This window comes from Nelumbo nucifera, chromosome 4 (genome assembly GCF_055504915.1).
Source record: "Nelumbo nucifera cultivar China Antique chromosome 4, China Antique-T2T, whole genome shotgun sequence".
Lineage (NCBI taxonomy): Eukaryota > Viridiplantae > Streptophyta > Magnoliopsida > Proteales > Nelumbonaceae > Nelumbo > Nelumbo nucifera.
The window spans coordinates 13,521,326-13,540,341 of record NC_142652.1 but is presented as its reverse complement, the minus strand read 5'-3'; the positions used below and the strand labels follow the sequence as shown (position 1 = coordinate 13,540,341).

At 36.8% G+C, this 19,016-nt stretch overlaps 1 protein-coding gene across 4 annotated transcripts; it reads left to right on the top strand.

Moving 5' to 3' along the window:
- The first annotated feature begins 5,209 nt into the window (after positions 1-5,209).
- LOC104607980 (zinc finger MYND domain protein) lies at positions 5,210-16,938 on the top strand. 4 transcript variants are annotated; one of them, XM_019199545.2, is made up of 7 exons: positions 5,210-5,695; positions 10,988-11,128; positions 11,184-11,576; positions 11,924-12,166; positions 13,081-13,173; positions 16,249-16,449; positions 16,535-16,938. In XM_019199545.2, exons 1-7 carry the CDS (start codon positions 5,357-5,359, stop codon positions 16,745-16,747), a joined length of 1,623 nt encoding a protein of 540 aa, XP_019055090.1. In that variant the 5' UTR covers positions 5,210-5,356; the 3' UTR covers positions 16,748-16,938. The 4 variants fall into 4 exon arrangements, with proteins under 4 accessions (XP_019055090.1, XP_088759384.1, XP_019055091.1 ...); XM_010273784.3 differs by having other exon boundaries at positions 5,211-5,695; positions 11,211-11,576; XM_088903258.1 differs by lacking the exon at positions 13,081-13,173 and having other exon boundaries at positions 11,211-11,576.
- Positions 16,939-19,016: the final 2,078 nt, after the last annotated feature.

Sequence of the window (19,016 nt, the reverse complement as noted above, 5' to 3'; positions counted from 1 at the left end):
AGAGAGAGAGAGGGGGAGGAAGGGGATTGAGAGAGGGGAAGAAGAGAAATAGGGAATGAGAGAGGAATAAGAGACATTTTGAGAGAGAAGGAGACAAAATGTGGGAGCTTCTGAAACTCCTTTGTCGTTGCCTTATTTTGAGTTTCAAATTTTAGCATCTCAAATTGCTACTGCCCTATTTGATTCACTTTCATGGTACAGTGGCGTTCAGACGTAAGAGCTTATGAAACCCATAATTGATTATGAAAAAAGGGCTTCCTTTCCAAGAAAACGTAAACCAACTCCATTAATTCTCTTCGTCTCCCTCAAATCCAATCATAGTGATTTCTTAAGTGGTGATCGACAAGGTCAATGACGATGACATTATCGAATAGCTTGAACTATGCTTACTACCATTGGGATGGTAGTCGCTTTTTTATTAGAATTTGTTGCGAAGCAAAAAAAAGAAAAGGTAAGAGAGAGAGAGTGAGTGAGTGAGGAGTTGCAAAATTGAATTGTCGATGAAGCTTGAAGATCACCAACGATGTATTCCGTTTAACCATGAATATGGGTTTTTTGAGTGATGCGCAAAATAGTCTTTTTAATCATTTTGTTAATGAACACTAACGATAAGGAATATTTAGTCAATTAACAGAAACAATAAGAGTACTTTAAGACATTACTGAAACAGTAGGAATATAGTTAGTCAATTTCCTAAACCTTAGGGGTAGTTTAAAAAATTTGCCCAATGGTCATAAATAGTAAGAGTACTTTAAGACAACACTGAAACAATAGGGGTATAGTTAGTCAATTTCTTAAACCTTACGGGTAGTTTAAGAAATTTGCCCATATCAACAGTGCAACTATGGGAGTTTGGATGTGAATCTTGATAACAAAATTGTCCTCTTCCCATCGTGTGGTTGGATGAAGTAGCCAACAAGGCGGTGTGGTCAACATATCCCGACGTGTTTTTTTTTTCACATAGTGAAATTAATGGCTTCAAAGTAAACCAAATCCAACCGTACCAAGCTAATCCCCCCTAAGCTAACTGTAATTTTGTGTCTAAATAGATGTTTGCACTTAAACCAACTTTTGATGTATACATTTTTACAAAATTTCAATGTAAAAAAAATGTGAGATATGGTTAACACATTATTTTTTAAATATTTGGGGGCATTCCATGGTGTGGTCCCTATAATGTGTGTGTGTGTGTGTGAATCTATTGAGTCCTAATGAGGTGTGGTTGAAATCACATGAATTCATGTTAGATAGTGTATGCCCTTAGCTCCAATCAGATTGATGTACATTTTGACATTTATTGTAAATGAATAAAGTATATAATTGATTCATGTTATATCTGGTGTGTTTTTGTGCAATATCCTTCAACTGGACACTTATGAGACTCGTATTAGTTTAGAATATTTATAGCCGTTGGATAAACTTATGGAGGTTTATCCTGCCAAGGTTGATGATAATGTGCTGCCAAGTCGGTTAGGGTGGTTTGTCTTAGCTGACAGGGTGAGACCCGAAGCACATGTAGTGTGGGTTTGCTTGAAACTTTAAACCAAACCAATTTCTAGTTGTGCCTTAGACCTTGGAGATAGATGGGAAAAAATGGAAAGTTACACCTAACCCTTAGACTTGATTATGATACTGCACTAGGTGTTGGATTGGACTGTATTTGTTATGTCAATCAGTGAGATCCTTAGCGGAGGTCATAACTTGGGTATGTTGGGGCAGTCTGAGAATTTACCTGAGTGGGTGATCATAGTGGCAGAATCAACCCCTTTGTCGGACAAAGTGAATGATCGCGGACAACACTCTCTCTAATGGAAACCTAAATTGCCGGTAGTGGATTTTAAACTTGTTTGAGATTTGTTTTGCAATATATATATATATATTATATTTTTATGAAAAATGTTTGCAAAGGTTTTAATTATCGGGATCCATCTTGAGTAGAGAGTGTGACATTGTACCTTATAGTCGAGGGAGAGGTCCTCTTTTGTCGGGCAGTGTCTGATCATTATGGACTGAGAGGTTAAGTGTAAGACCACTTAGGGTTTTTACCTGATGGGCTAATCTCACTTAAGTCCATAGTCCTTGGGCCTTCATAAGGTGGATGGAACCAATGATCATTTAGTGTAAATGTTGAGCCTACTAAGTGCTCATACTGATGGGCTCAGGGATTCACGGTGTTTGGTAGTGAATTCGGCCAGGCCTTGTAATGGAGGCTAGGCTGAACCCATATGGTTTTTGTGGAGATTAATGTTAGAGTCCCACGCTATACAAAGAGAACCAAGCTAGCCAACAAATTAAAAGATAAGTGAGCCTAATAACTTGATGGACCTAAAGCCTATTTCGAACTGTGTTAATGAGATTAATTAAAAGTGGGCGAATTTGATATTAGATATGGATCTGGATCAGCAAGGATAAGATAAGTCTTATCCACTTAAGAGTTCAGATCCAAATAAAGATTTGGATCAAATAACTCTTTCCTGGTAGGGTTAGGAAGTTGATCCATATAGGTTATAAATAGAGGGTGAATTCCTTCTGTTAAACACTTTTGTAGAACCCAGTTCTTTCTTATGTTCTTGCCGCCCTACCCTGTTCGATCTCCATAGTCTTGGACTGATCAAGATTTGATATTGATTTTGATTTTTGCTAGAAAAATCAAATATAAAGTTATGCTCACACTCCCTTGTGTGATCCTTGTTGAGGGATGGCAGTTCTTGTTGAAGAGCTGCTTTGCTGATCATACTTCATCCTAAGCTGTGTCATCTTCAGTGGAGGCAGGATTTGGTGACCTCTTTGGGCGTGAACACCTACGTTGGGAGCTACATTTGTGTATTCCGTATTAGGTATATCCCTCCATCTTTTTTGTTACAGATCTGGTCCGGTTTGTTTCAAGAGCGGACATTGAAAATGCAGTTTTTCTAAATCAGGTAATACGATTCTCGGAAGAGATAAAGAAATTTTTTGAAAATTTGCCCAACCACCCTGCATGGTTCGGCCATCCATATGATGGATCTCTCATTTCCCTTCAATTCAATCGTAATATGCGTTTAAAAAAAGTCAATCATTCATTGTATTACATATAGTAATCATCCAACATACTCTTGTGCAACCAAATTAATGAGATTTTGGTATATGAAATAAATTTTGATGTCTTGTTTCAAAACCATCCACAAGATGCTTTCAACACATATCACACACAAAACCAGATCAGCTCCTCACAACTGGCGCCTCACACGCACATCTTACCATGCATTGGGAACATCTTTCATACTTATTAATAAATATTTATGGGAGATGTTCCCAATACACGGTGGATGTGCGTGTGAGGCGCCCATTTGTGAGGAGCATATCCCGTCTCGTCACACACCCAAATGATTGCTTAATGAGTGTTCCATGTTCCGTAACCAAGCAATGTACCTAATATCCATGGTAATGATCACTCTCCTAGTATTTGCTCTTCTAACCCAACAATCTTGAATTATTACATGATTAATCTATTAGATATGTTGGACAACATGTGATGCATTTGAAGGTAAATTGAGATAGAATACTTTGAAAGTAGGGGTTATATGAATTGAACTTATTATAAGTTGTTTGAGCTCAGTTCATAAAAGCTTGATTCGGTTTGATCTAAATCGAGCTCTGAACCAAGCTCGAGCCCAATGAAGCTTAGCTTGTGAGAGGTTCGTGAGCTCGAGTTTCAAAAATAATTGTTTACATGTATAATATTTGTTTTGTACATACATACATATAATTCAAACTCAAGTCTCTAGTTCAAATCGAACATAAGCATGATATTATTTTGGCAAGCCAATTTCAAATGGCTGAATATCCCACTTGCAATTAAAGTATATATATATATATATATATATAATACCATGATTGTTAATAAGGACTAAAAGACAATTCAATATGACATCTTTTGTTATTTTGGCTCAATAATTCATAATGAGTGAGAGAGATTATGGAGATGCCACCTATGCAATTAAAGTATAAATTGTGGGGTGCATTAAGAGTCTCATGTGATCGGCAAATGCCACTTATACTAAGAAAAAGTTCTATAAAATAATTGTAAGGTCAGTAATGTTGTATAGAGAATAGTGTTGGGCAGTTGAGAAATAATATCTAAAGACTGAGTGTGTCATGAATGAAAAAGGATTAATTGAACACAATAGCTGTTCAATGGATTGTAGAACTAATGATAAAACTTCACGTTAGTAATAAAATACACGAGACCTACGATCATTTAATTTCTCACTATGAGCCCCATGCATTCTATCAATGGCGTGGGGTGTTATCATTGGTTCCACAGCCTGCCAAACACCCATCTCATTAAGCTAATTAGATTTCCTCATAAATGTGAAGTATTAGATGGATGCATACATCATATATACTGAAGAGTAGCTATAATATATGATAAATTGAGAGTGAGGTGGTTTAGTGAGGTGCATACAAACCATTTACAGCACATACCAGGAATGTGATCTATTGCAAATTGAAGGGAGCGGGGAAGAGCTAAAAATAGAAAAAATGACTCGGGCAGAAGTAAAAAGATCGGGTCGGGTATAACCTTCACCACAGGTGCTAAGCCCAGCCTGGCCGATGAACGCCCCTTATTTATCGTAGCCCGTAGGGCATCTGGTGGAATGACACATTGCGAAAACTGGAATATTCTGAGAAGGTACCGCTAGGACGGATCATGACTCGTTGCATACGACATCCCATATAGAAACAACTACGTGGTGAGCGGATGTCAATCCTCTGCGAGAACCGGACGAAACAGGACCAATGACAATATGACACGTCGACAATTGTAGGTGATTAGAAGTTTAAAACTCCGGGTGCCATTTAACAGACAAGCGAAGAGCTTGCCTTCTTACGAGAAGATTCCACGTAAGATCAGATCGTGCTCATTGTGTTGTGGTCCTTAGCGAGTAGCGACACGAATAGAACGACCATGGCTGAATTTGATTGCTGTTGTACTGGCTGTGGGTCAATCATTTTACTCAACACCAGTCGTGCATTTGCAATCTCTCATTTGAATTTCTGACTGGTGTGGAGCAAAATGATTGGTCCACAGCCACAGTAACAGCTATCAAATTCAGCTAATCCACGTGAAAAAAGGAATATGTAATGATTAATTAACTAATTATTGTAATTAATTATCTTGTTTTTTGGCTACTCAATTCTGGTTAAATATCTGATTTCAACGCAGGCCTTTTCCAAGTTTCCATTCAATCCATTTCATTTTTCAAACATGGATCAAAATTCTCTTCATCCCTGATCTTGCAACCTCAAACCTAGGGTTTCTCTGCAACTCCCAAGTTGCAGAAAGAAAGGATAAGCAGTTCGAACCGAACCCATGGCATCTTCATCGATGACGTTGTTCCGTCGCCACACGTGGTTGGGGTTCTTATTCTTTTTAGCGCTAGGGACTGGTTTGGATTCTGGACATGCTTTGAAGGTTCCATTTAGGGTTAAGGACGTCCTTCCGGTTCTGCCTCGTCAGGTTTCGTGGCCTGTGCTTAATACTATCCACAGTGCCGTTGATCTCTTGCCATCTTTTGTCGGATCGGTTTCTCCCAACAATGCGTCTACCAAGTGGAAAGGAGCTTGCTTTTATGGTAATGAAGCTAGGTTCGAGTTCACTAGTGGAAAAACCGATGAAAAGGGCTTGGGAGGCGGTATTATATATCTCACGGTTCGTCCTCTATTTCTTCGATTTTTTTATCAATATCTTTATTTCTTCAATTCATAATCCATCTTCTTTTTAATTCCCTGTTTGGGTGTAGTTTTATGTCGCTGATGTTGTCGGGAATTGGATTAACACAGAATTGACTGAATTATGTCTTACAAAGCTCTATAGACCCTAGTTTGATTGTGTGGATAGTCGCTGCTGGAAAAGAAAAAAATGTTTCAGTAAACTGGAGTAACTGACCTTGATGTAATTCGAAAATAGCTAGTTCTTTTTTTTATTCAATTCGAATATTTAACACCATTCAGAAACTGGGTTGATGGCTGTACAGTACTTCACTTATTTGCCCTTTTTTACATGTTTACTAGGCGTGCATGAGAGGATTTCTATGTTAACGAAATATGATTCTTGAAAATGTTAGGGGAGGGGGGGCTTGGGCCATTCTTCTGGTTTTACATTTCAGCTGTTTTATGCTTTTATTCTATGAACTGTGCATACTCAAATGGGTGAATCTTTGTATTGATTAATAAGGACCTAAATGATATTCATAGTATGATGCAGCTGAAGAATATTTAGAAGTTCCTCCAACTAGTTAACATATGTAAACAGGCCTTTTATGGTTGATCTGCTTTCTCGAATAATGTTTCTTTTCCTTTCCTTTTACTAGGTCCCTGGATTGCTCTCCACTATGTATAAAAAGGCAACTACCCAATGTTGGGTCCTAGCTATCTGGGGTTTTGGGAGGGTATCCAGACCTTACCTTTGGCATTTATTGTACAAAGTGGCTGCTCCCAGGTTCGAACCTATGTTCTCACACTTGGTAGCCCAATATTTGACCACTAGTGGGGATCCATGTGATGCACAGGATCTGTCAAGAGAAAGTGAAACAACAGAAACCAATAACTATTATAAGGAACAAATGCAATGTTGTTTAAAATACTTAATCTTTATTTTAGTAAAATAAAATACAAAATCTTTATTTTAGTAATTTCTTACAAAAATAATTTAGTAACTTAATAATTTGGATTAATTTTATTAATAAATTCTAACAAAAACAATAAATTATTTCTAATTACTTGATAAAATGATTATTTCTCCATATTATCTATTAGTGTTCTATTTTATTCATTTTTTATTTTATTAATGCTTAAATGTTACATTTTTTTTGTGAATATTACTTAAATATTAGTAAATATATAAAATTAGGCTGTAGTCATAATTAAAATAATCTATATATTAATTTTTTAGTCATAATTAAATTAATCTAAATCTGAACTTGAGGAATAAGACTTTAGGTTGGGTTTGAGTTGATCCTCAACTTGACCCAACCCATCCAAGTTGCACCCCTAAGAGCATTGTGACATTCATAATTGGACTAACCAAACCAAGTACAACCCATGCATGCATTCTTTTTGGTATTTTAACTATTTTTAGATAATACTGAAGCCGAAGGAACTATAGGAGATGGGCTACCCCCATTGTGTAGCCTAATGAACCAAAAAATAAAAGATCTCGGGCCAGATTTTGATAGTTTATTAATAGTTTTTAAAAGGTTGCCTGCCCTAGTTTGGCTCACACCTCAAGTGTAATAATATTTGTTTGGGCTTAGGATAGAGACAAGCTTGCTCGTGTTAATTATAAAACTATGATTTTTTACAAACTAAAATTTTTATTTAATTTTAGTCTATTATAAAAAATATATAAAAATTTCTATCTATATATTAATACAAAATTTGTTATCTAAATATTATATAATAATATTTACCATATATGTATATAACTTCTAGGTCAAGCTTAGGGGTTGCTTAGCTTGGGCCCTGTTTGCTAGGGTTGTCAATGGACTTTGAAAGTATGATACCCGATTCGACTTTGAATTCGATTATCTCATAACTCAAATTTGGATGTTAGAATTTGCATCCGATTAATAATTGGATCTGATGCGGATTTAACCCCATCTGATCCGACTAAAATCCAAGTCTAATAAAAATTATTATTTTATGTATATATGTAGTATAATTATGTATACACATAGATATTATGTATAATTATATAAAGTTTTTAATTGATACATTTAATATTTTATATTTATATACATTAATTATACATATATACTTTAAAAATAATTAGTTTTTTAAAACTTTTAAAATTTTTGGTCATTTTAAACACAATAATATGGTTGCAAATTAAATCCAAAATCCAACATAATAATTAGATGTGGTTGCGGATCTAGAGATTTCATAATCAGATGCAGATGCAGTTGGATCCAATCCGTTTACAACCCTACTGATGAGGGCGGATTTGGCCCTCCAATAACCTCATGACACATGGCATCCCAAAACAGCGGGACGACACCTAGATGCCACCTAAGCGATGATTTGGAATCCCAGATCGTAGTTCGTCTTCGCCCCGACCTGGCGACCTGCCTTTATCGCTGACTTGGCGACCTCGACCACAACTTAGGTCGGCTTGTAGCACCTCGTCCAGGGCCGACCTGCAACACCTTGTCACCGGCCAAAGTGACCTCGATGCGAGGCATGGCCTCTCTCGAGGGTTTTCCGACCTAACTGAGGACCAGGCGGTGACCTACGAGATGTGCTCGCCGACAAATTCAGCATGCATACCCCGACACTCCCAGGTTTCTCTGAAGTTGGCCCGCGTATCGAATGTTCTAGAGGATGGTCAACGTGCATAGCGGTTACCTCTGAGGATTTCAGATCGGTAAGGCATGACCTCCCGGAAATCTCGGATGCGGTGCGCGAAGCCTACACCAAACAATGCCTATATAAAGGCACCAACCGCAATGACACAAGGTACGCGTGATTTTTCTGCTCTCTAGCTCTCTAGCTCTCTAAGTTCTCAAAGCTATTCAGTTCGCATCAGATTACTAATTTAAGCATCGGAGCGACCTCGCTGGGTTAGCCACCTCGAGTTCTTTGATCTTCGTCTTGCAAATTCACCTAGCTTGTCGTCTGACTGGAAGTAAGGGCGTTCACGGGTCGGGTTGGGTCGGTTTCTTGGGATTTTCCCAACCGACCCGACCTGGTCGGGTTAGTTAAGGTGGGAACCAAAACCGACCTACTGACAGGCCAAACCGACCTGGTCGGTTTGAGTCGGGTTGGGTCGGTTTGGGTCGGTTTCGGTTTTGCTCCTGTACAAAGCCAAATAAAATCTGAATTAGTTGATAATTTGATATTCAAGAGTCCAAGATAAATCTAAATTTAATTCAGGTAAAGAATAAAATCAATAAATTCTTCATGTAAAAACAAGTGTCAATAATGGGCCTTCTAGAGTAAAAAACTAGGTAAATCTAGGTAGGTAAATCAATAAAATAAAAATTTAGAAACCTTCTAAATTCTAATCTAGGTAAAAAACTAAAAAAGGACACCTAATTGAATTCTAAGTAATTGCCTAATGGGCCTTCTAGATTTCTAGTTCTAGTAGAAGTCTAAAAGTAGAAGACTAGTAGGAATTTGGAAACTACTCAAACTAGGAAGTAGGAACTACCAAACTAGTAGAATACTAGTTCGGTTCGGGTCGGGTTGGTTTCGGTTTTCATGCAAGAAAACCGAAACCGACCCAAGATTTCAGTTTATGTATGTGCCCAACCCGAAATCGACCTGTACGGATGAAAACCCGGCCGACTCGGGTTGGGTCGGTTTGGTCGGGTTGGGCATTCTTATGAACAGCCCTAATTGGAAGCCGGATCAACCTCCAGCAGGGAGCAGTCAGATCGCGCTACATCACCTACTGCCTGCATTATGTGTGGGTTTGGTGTAGTGTAGACCTGAGCTAGACCTAGCTTAAAAGAAAATTGTTGCTTGAGCCCGCAAATTTATTGGCTTAGCCGGGTTGGGCTAAGTTATAAATGGTCATTCCTAAGTAGAGTCTAATGACAATTCTAATTTGGCCATTATTAGTTTTATTATTTTAATTATTTTTTATAATTTTTATATAGAATGCAAATGGTTTGCTTTATTACTTTTAATATTTTGTTACTTATTATTAGTATTTTTAACTATCCTATCAATATTAATTATTTTTAAATAGAATTCAAATGTATTTTAATTTATGAACTACTAATTTTCATTAATTTCTTAATTCTTAATAGTCGTTAGATAAAAACTTGCTAAAATTTAGTATTTTTATTAACTTTAGTAATTTTTTGTTCATTTTAGTTATTAGGTTTCAAATTAGAATTTTCTGAAAATTAACCAATTAAATAGAATTTGAATATGAAATAAAAGTTTAGATGAGAGTAAAATTCTCTCTCTCCTTGTAATACAATAGACTAATAATGGAAGATGCCTTTAGAAATATGCTAAAATAGGTTAGTGATGGAAGGGGTGGGAACTATGCCTTAGAATTCTCTCTCTCTCTCATTATTTTTAGGTGATTTAACTATTTATGATATTTTTATTAACTACTTTTTAAACTGTTATTTGTTTATAGGTTGGGTTGGGCTCACGCTGGCCTTGAATATTAGGTCCAACTTGGCCTTGAAATTTGTGGGCCTAATGGGGCCAGGGCCAGGGCCAGACTAATGTTCACCCCTAAGCAAATTGCTTTTGGTTTATTAGATTAATGAGGAGAAGAGAAAATAAAATTAAAATAAAAAAGGAAAAAGAGCAATTTAATGGAGTAATGGAGAGGAGAAAGAATTAGTGGAGTGAGTTACCAGAGGAGAGAGAGAGAGAGTTAATGGAATGATTAATGAGGAGAGATAATCAAAGGAGTTAATGAGAAAGAGAAGATAGGGTTAATGAGAAGAAGTGAAAGTCTTAAAGACCTAAAGTTGATTGGCTACTTGAGTTATTTTGTTCAATTTAAAAAAAAAAATAAAAAAAAACACAAAATAGATAAATGGTAGGGGAGAAAGGAGAACCATTCTGACATGGCGCACACACACAAACACACACACACACACACACACATATATATATACATCAAGAAAGGACCCTTTGCCTCCACCATAAATGATCCCTTAAATCAATTTTATAATGTACACTGTATCTATAAATTGCAAACATGTATTAGATTTAGACAGCACTATGGCAGTTGATCTTCTCAAGTTTTGGAGAACTGGTGTATTGATCTTTATGTTTCATAAGTGATAGCTTTGCTACCATAACTGAATTTCCATGGTTGCTTATATGCTGAACATGTTCTGAGTAAGAATCCTGCATATGCTATATATGTTATTAGTTTATGGCCTCATACATGTTTGAATTGTAGATCTTTGAATCATTTGCCTTTTTTGTTTACTTTATTTTCTTGGTTGACTTCCCCTTCCTTTTGCAGACTGGCGAAGCTCACAGCTGGACCTGTATGGATCTTTATGTGTTTGCTACACCCTATAGGGTAACCTGGGATTATTACTTTTCTTCTAGGGAGCACACCTTGGAGATTGCATCATGGGAGGAACCTGCAGAGTTGGAATATGTATAACTCTTGATTGACTCGTTTCTGCTTCACATTTGATAATATAAGTCTAAAGATGACATTCTTGGTGACTATGGACCAGGTAAAGCAGCATGGAATATCTGTGTTTCTTATGCCATCAGGAATGCTGGGAACATTGCTCTCTCTGCTTGATGTCTTGCCTCTATTTTCCAACACTGCTTGGGGTCAGAGTGCAAACATAGCCTTTTTAGAGAAGCACATGGGGGCATCATTTAAAAAGCGTCCTCAGCCTTGGCGTTCCATTATCAATCCAGAGGATGTTCATTCTGGTGATTTCTTAGCAATTTCAAAGATCCGTGGGCGGTGGGGTGGTTTTGAGACATTAGAAAAATGGGTAACAGGTGCATTTGCTGGTCACACAGCAGTTTGCTTGAAGGATGAAATGGGAAATTTATGGGTTGGTGAGTCAGGGCATGAGAATGACAAGGTATGTGGATGATCATTTAGGAATAATATGGCAGAAAGAACCAAAATGAATCTTGAGCTTGAATTGCATGCTAGGAAAATCAGAATAGTTTATGAATTCATCTAGAATGGCTGCATTCTTATGTGAAATAGATGCTTTTTAATGAGAAACACCAATATTCTGTTTTTTTTTTTATTTTTTTGTTAATCACCAACAGTTTTATTATTATCTAGTTTATAGTTCACTGACAGTTTCAATTATTATTTCCATAACATCTTAAACCATAAGCTGTTTTCAGAATTTAAAACATACAAGTATAAACATTGCAGTAAATTAGAGGTTCACTATTATATATTGGTGATGTGCAGGGAGAGGAAATTATTGTAATAATTCCATGGGATGAATGGTGGGAACTATCACTCAAGGATAACTCTAATCCGCATATAGCATTGCTTCCCTTGCATCCTGATTTGCGTGTAAAGTTTAATGCTACTGCAGCATGGGCCTATGCTCGGAACATGGCAGGCAAGCCATATGGTTATCATAACATGATATTTAGTTGGATCGATACCATGGATGAAAATTATCCACCTCCTCTTGATGCTCACTTGGTATGTGTTGTCACAAAGTACAGGTGTCTTAAGCTTCCATTGTTTTTAAAATTGCTTATGGCCTTCATAGCCTGGTGATTTATTCCTGTTGAATTGATCACTAAAAAAACTTATGAAACTGACAAATTTTCAGAATGGAGTATAAACTTATGTCAATCATGTGAATGAGGATGGGAACAATAGTTGTGGTAAAATATGATTAATTCACTGAATATGTGCCTTCTCTCTTTGTGTATATATTTGCATCAGGTAGTATAGTATCTAACCATATCCATATATCACAATCTGACTGCTTCTTTGGCTAAGTCATGTACTACTTAATTGACCCTTCAAGCTTAAATGCTAAGGACACACCAAAGCACACAAGGACATACTAAGTGTTGCACAAGAAGAAAATAGAATTACATTAAGGAAATGGTTACAACTACTCTACAAGGCTTGACTACTTGGATAATTTAAAAATGAGGGAGGTGGCTCCTATTTATACATGTTCCACCTCCATACAAGACTTCTCTAGAAACATTCTGCACTCTTCTCAATGGATACATCTAGAACCATTCTAGTCCTAGACCTTAACATTTCTACACCCTTCAACAAGAATATACTAGAGCATGTCTAAGTTCATCTAGACACCTCAAGGAAGATCTACTAAGTTCTCCAATGTCCTAGAGTGCTTCCAGTCCACTGGAGCACACTCTAGAAGGTTCCAAATTTGGCTGGAATGCTCATGAATTCTCCATTTACCGCTAGCCAGTCAGCCCAACTATGTTGCCCATGATACATACACTTGATTTTGTTTACATGCGCACCTTTTTTGCTGTCTCTATCTCTAATTTATCTGTATTTGTTGCTGTATGTACATAAACATGCGTGGCCTTTTCAGACATGGCTAACTTGTTCCCCATGTTTACAAGGTCCTTTCTGTCATGTTTATGTGGACTAGATTGCAACCGGCATATGCTGCTAATATGTGGAATGAAGCTCTAAACAAGCGTCTGGGAACTGATGTATGTTATAGCTTTTCCTGAATTTCTTTAATATGTTGCATGATTCTATTGGCCTAATTATTTTTTTCATTGCTCGGATTTAATGACTCTTACATTCAAGATTAAGTGGATATGGCAGACCTTAAACTTCTAAAAATTGTATATTCTAGGATGAAGAGATGCTTGTATACTGTTGGGAGTTATGCATTTACTATGTACAGGAAGACTAAGTCATTGCCGATTTTTGGTCCTGTATCCGAGGTCTTGAAATTGAGGGTGGGCCTTGGCGTAACAGTCAGGTTTCTCCATTGCAACCTGGGTGACCAGGGCTCGAATCTTTAGAAACAGCCTCTCTGTGCAGGGGTAAGGCTGTGTACATCTGACCCTCCCTAGGCCTCGCTTTTTTTTTTTTTATAGGAAATGGTAAAATCAGAATTACAAACTGTCACCTACAGAAGGAAAAGGTGATCCCTGAACAAAAATCAAGTTACAACACAGCCCAAAACAAAGACTCTCTATTCACCCCTTGCTTTGCTAATGGATGTCCCATATATCAAACTGCATAAATCACATTACTAAAAACTTCATTAAAAGCTTGAAGAACTTGGAAAATCCATGCATTAATAGGTGTTGTTTCTCCTGACACCTTGTCTAGGAGCCCCATTACAAATATGTTTTGATTGTTTCATTTTGGTGCATACTGGCATCTTATGATGCATTGTGCTGTTTTGACATTTTGTCTAAGCATAAAAAAAAAGAAGATTGGGTCTAGAGATGAAATGGTATTTTGATTTGGTTTCAAGTGAAAAAAAGAGGGATCCTAGTCCTACCATGTATAACATTTAAAGTGACCTTGGTTGCAACTTCTTTTTCAACTGATAGAAGAATATTTGAATATACTTTGTGATTAAGGGGTAAACAAGTTAAATTTGACTATGTTTTTTTCTTTGTATTTTTAGATAGAAAGAGTATTTCCTCATTTTACATGTTGCCTATTCACACCCTGGTATTTTGATTTGTTTAGTCATAATGTAGTTGTATTTAAAATTTCATAATAGTCATTTAGTTTTTCTTCGAGTCAACATATGGTAGTAGCAATTCTGTATTTTATGTAATGGGCATCCCTAATTTTCCTCCATGAGTTTCAATCATCTTTCTTCCTACTAAGTTTTATCTCAAAACTCCATCTAAAAGACTAAAAACTGTAGTTCCTGAAATTCTGGGAAAATTTTCTCAGAGTTTTTGTCTTTTTGTGGAATACCTACCCAGTATGCCGTCTACTTAAATTGCCCCTACAATATGTAGGTATACATAGTCTCATTAAAAAATTCCATCTGTATTGTAGGGGCAATTTAACTGGGATATTGGGTAGGTATTCCACAAAAAAACAAAAACTCAGAAAAATTTGCCAGAATTTCAGGAACTACAGTTTTTAGACTTTTAGATGGAGTTTTGAGATAAAATTTAGTAGGAAGAAAGATGATTGAACACAAGGAATTGGGCAGCAGTGGCCTCCACATCATCCAAGAAAAATAGAACACAAGCAAGTTGGTTACCCCCTCCGGAAGGAGTTGTAAAGTCGAACTTTGATGGGAGCAGTCAAGGCAATCCAGGACCTTCGGGTATAGGAGGGATCTTGAGGAATAAGGATGGCAATATTCTGTCCTTATTCTTAGGTCCAGTGGGTTATGGAGACTCTACAAGGGCTGAGATATTAGTTGTGGTACAAGGACTACAGATTTCCAACCAACTTGGAGTGACTAATTTGATAATTGAAGGAGACTCTAAGGTGATAGTGGGATGGATGTCGGATCCAGAAACTGTTGTTTGGATATATAGGGACATCATCAAAAAAGTCAAATGGCTTACGAGAACCATGTCAGTTAGCTTTTAGTGGGTTAGTAGATTGGCAGATTCTTTAGCTAAACAAGGGGCTTCAAGGGATTCTCTGTTTTTGGCTAATTTGTAACTGCATTCTGAAAAGAGTTGGGCTTGGAACCACCTTTAAGGGGAGGTAACACCTCGTGCCTCCTCTTAGGGTGCTTCATGCTTGTACTATTTCTATCTCTATTTAATAGAATACCATTCATTCATCAAAAAAAAAATCCATCTGTATACTTAGTTTTGAATTTTCTATTTTCCACCATCTTGTGAAGAACCTATAGTTCTCAAAGAATTTGTCTAGAACTTTCTAGACCTTGTTAATCTCTACTGTCAGTCTTAAAATCAGTTCATTATTACTCTCATAGATTCATCCTTGTATTATACCAATCCTATGTCACTTTGTCAACTAGAGAGACATGGGAAATTTTGTAGAAGTAAAACAAAAGTCGCAAAATATGAGGGAGACAAAACTTTATAAAAAAATAAAGGTAAAGGGTTTGAAATAAATAAGACATTATAGCTCCATTTTGGAAGACTGAACACAAATATGCAAGGTTCATGAAGCAAGGTGCCAAGCAGCTGGTTGGTAAGGTCTCCTGCTGGTCGTAGCGGAGACTTGGGATCGAATCCCGCCTGCACCTGGGTTGGGAGATGGGCTACCCCCACTGTGTAGCCCTTAATGAACATATCAAAAAAAAAAAAGCAAGGTTCATGAAAATGACAATATTTGTATTTACACTCTTCCCAGACAGCGCTTATAGGGGGAATGTATCAAGAAGGAGAATACAGTTAATTAGAATGGGAAGTGAAAGATTGCGAACTAGAAAAAGACAGATACTAGGTCTCCTACAAGTACATTGTTGATGTAATCATGGAGGAAATTCTTCAGTCCAATGACAAATATCGATTCATATTTGCAAAAAAATTCCATAATTCTCCATATCAGAACATTGCAAAATATTAAAGCTCATATTAGTTTATATGGAAGCAGTTTACATGTTGACCCAATGATGTGATCTGTATATAATTAAAATGGATTTCCACAAATATGCATTGGAAGTCCAAGTTGTTATCTGTCATGTGCATCTTTTGTGTGCTTCCTGTGGGTTGGTATGACCCTTAATCGTTACTACTATTGCGTCTTGCATCTTGTCTAAATTATTAAGATTTTTATATTAATTGGAAATAACATTCATGCCTAGTTGGATATAGGGTTTGGATTTGCCTGGAATACTCGCTGAAAGTGAGAGGCGTGGCATTTCCTTTGATCAATTACTTATCATCCCAGAACAAGATGAATGGGTGTACAGTGATGGAAAATCAACAACATGCGTTGCATTTATACTTGAGATGTATAAAGAGGCTGGAATTTTTTATCCTATTTCCAGTTCTATTCAGGTCACTGAGTTCACTGTAAGTGTAAAATGCATCTTATGTCTATCTCAACTCAGGTAAATGAGTAGTTAGTCATCTGACAAAGTTTTGCTGTTGCTTGCAGATTCGTGATGCTTACATGCTAAAGATATTTGAGAATAACCGAACACGCCTACCAAGTTGGTGCAGTAATGCAGATGGTGAGCTTCCATTCTGCCAGATTCTTGGAGAGTACCAAATGGAATTGCCTCAGTATAACACCATTGAGCCATATGCCAACATGAATGAAAACTGCCCCTCCTTACCACCAACATATGAGAGGCCGGTAAGGTGTTGAAAACTTGAACTGGAGCTGTAGGTGCTATTTGTAGTCCTGAAATATTCTCTCTGAGCTTGTATGATGTTACTAAGAAGTTACTGATGTCCTCCTTGGAGATAATCATGGTATGTGTAAATAAGCAATACGTATTTTCACATGTTTCTCCCTGAAATCTTCAAGATCAGCATATTCTTGCTTGCTTTCTTAAATTTCAAATGCGGGTCTCCGGGGTTCAAAATTCAAATCATGTTTATTTTGTGTGATTTTGTTTTTTCAAAACAAAAACAATTGACACATCGACTGATGACTTGGCAAATTGTCATCTCTTGGTAAGAACATTTTGACTTAACCATCATATCCAAATCCATACGGACGACTTTGGATCCCAATACACACTTAAAACACATACGAGTTTGGATTTACATAATGACTAAATTTTTGTTGAGTCAACCAGGAGAGAGAGGAACCTTGTAGAAATGCGAATGATATCATAGTTCTAGCTATGAGACGTTGGCGTATTTGTCTGTGATGTGCGCGGAGTATTCATTCGTAGTGATCGTCTAGTGAAAGGATGAAACTAATTAGTTGAACTTTGACATGTCTGTATTGTCTAGTACTCTAGTTGCATATTGCTTCCTGTGGGCCTTGCACCCTCAATGGCTCAATCCCTCGTACGTATGCACATTTTCCCCTTTGATAAGCAACGGTGCCACGTCAATATGGCTACTATCAGTATTATTCTGTGCATGAATCAGTGAAATAGTTTTATGGGTTTTGGAGAACCATTGGGACTGTGTGAACGGTGTGAACACGATCTTGTGAGCACTGAAGTCGATTTCCCCTGAGATTCCCTAATTTCCTTCCCTTTTGTTACATGAACCCGTCAATCTGTTGGAGCCATGCATTCAGTTAATCGGTTGAATCCTTTTACCATGTTTTAGTTTCTGTTTCCTGAAGCCAAACTGATTAACTGTTGTTATCCATATTGTGCTTTTAATCCTTATGCCGAAATTGCCAACATTGTTTGGGAAGTTTGTGAAAGGATCTCCAGCAACCAAAAATTCGAAGACGTGGGCATCCAGCCATGCATTGTGGACATCTCCCCATGAATTTAACATACAGGTATGGGAAATTCTGATGTGTGGTTAGATGCCGTGTGTGTAGAGTTTTTTGTTTGCATGAGATCTGGGCTTGTCCTATGTGTGTGTAATATAAAACCACACCATTACACGAGAGATTTTATATTTTGATCATTTATATTATACTATTTATAAAAGTGCAATGGGCTTACTTTCTGAATTTTCACTGGGCAAAATTTGCCCTTTTCTTCTTTGCTCAGTTTGGAAGGAATACAAATACAAATATGTACAATACAAATACATACAAAATAATACAAAATACAAGGTTTTGCACTTTACATAATTGTATTTGTACTCCTTCCAAACTAAGGGAAAATTAGTATTTTGATAAAGAAAACTTAATTGAGTTTGTTTAGTAGTCATCACTCATAACTGATCACCATTAAAATCGCTAGTGTCGCCTGCATTGTAGTGGGCCGTGCCTGCTTGGCATAAATCTACCAAGAGGGGAGCTTGGAACAGTCCATGGCCTTTTGTTTTTTTAATTGAAAAATGAAAATAAAAAAATAATAAGATAGACAATAAATTTTTAAAAAAATCTTAAAATTTTATTCCATATGAATTTTAATATATATAATTATTTCTATAAAATAATAAAATAAAATTGAAAAAATACAATGAAACTGGAATAAAATAGTATGATGTAGGCCATGCCGAATTGGGCCTGGAACCCAAGCCCAGCATGGCCCGAGTAATGCCAGCACGCGAACAACCCAGCCTGCTTTACAGCTCAAGCATGCCTGCAAATTAAACATTAACCATATAACAGTTGAATTTGATTTTTATGACCTGCATGTATAACCCAAGGCAAATATGCATTTTATATATGATACATGCATCTCATTCTCATCCTCCCATTAAATTCTATCCAACCAAAAAAAAATGTCCCGTGTATTTCTAGTTTTTAGATTTCTTGGCTTTTTTACTTTGTCGTTCTACATGATACATGTTGCTCAGTTTGGAAGGAGTACAAAGACAAATATTTACAGTGCAAATTATGGTTTTCAAAATCAGACCGGACCAAACGGTCAGACCAGAAAAACTGGAAACCGGTCTGTCTTCCACCAAAACCACTTTTTCTCTAAAACCATTTAACCGTTTAAATGGTTTTGACCGTTTTTCAACTTTTTTATTTTTTTGTCAGAACG

What these genes read in the sequence shown, in the direction of transcription:
- LOC104607980 (XM_019199545.2), top strand. Translation starts at nt 5,357, where the DNA reads ATGGCATCTTCATCGATGACGTTGTTCCGTCGCCACACGTGGTTGGGG. An exon ending in AACCTGCAGAGTTGGAATAT is followed by an intron (nt 11,129 to 11,183) that starts GTATAACTCTTG and finishes ATAAGTCTAAAG; the next exon opens with ATGACATTCTTGGTGACTAT. An exon ending in TTCAGGTCACTGAGTTCACT is followed by an intron (nt 16,450 to 16,534) that starts GTAAGTGTAAAA and finishes TGTTGCTTGCAG; the next exon opens with ATTCGTGATGCTTACATGCT.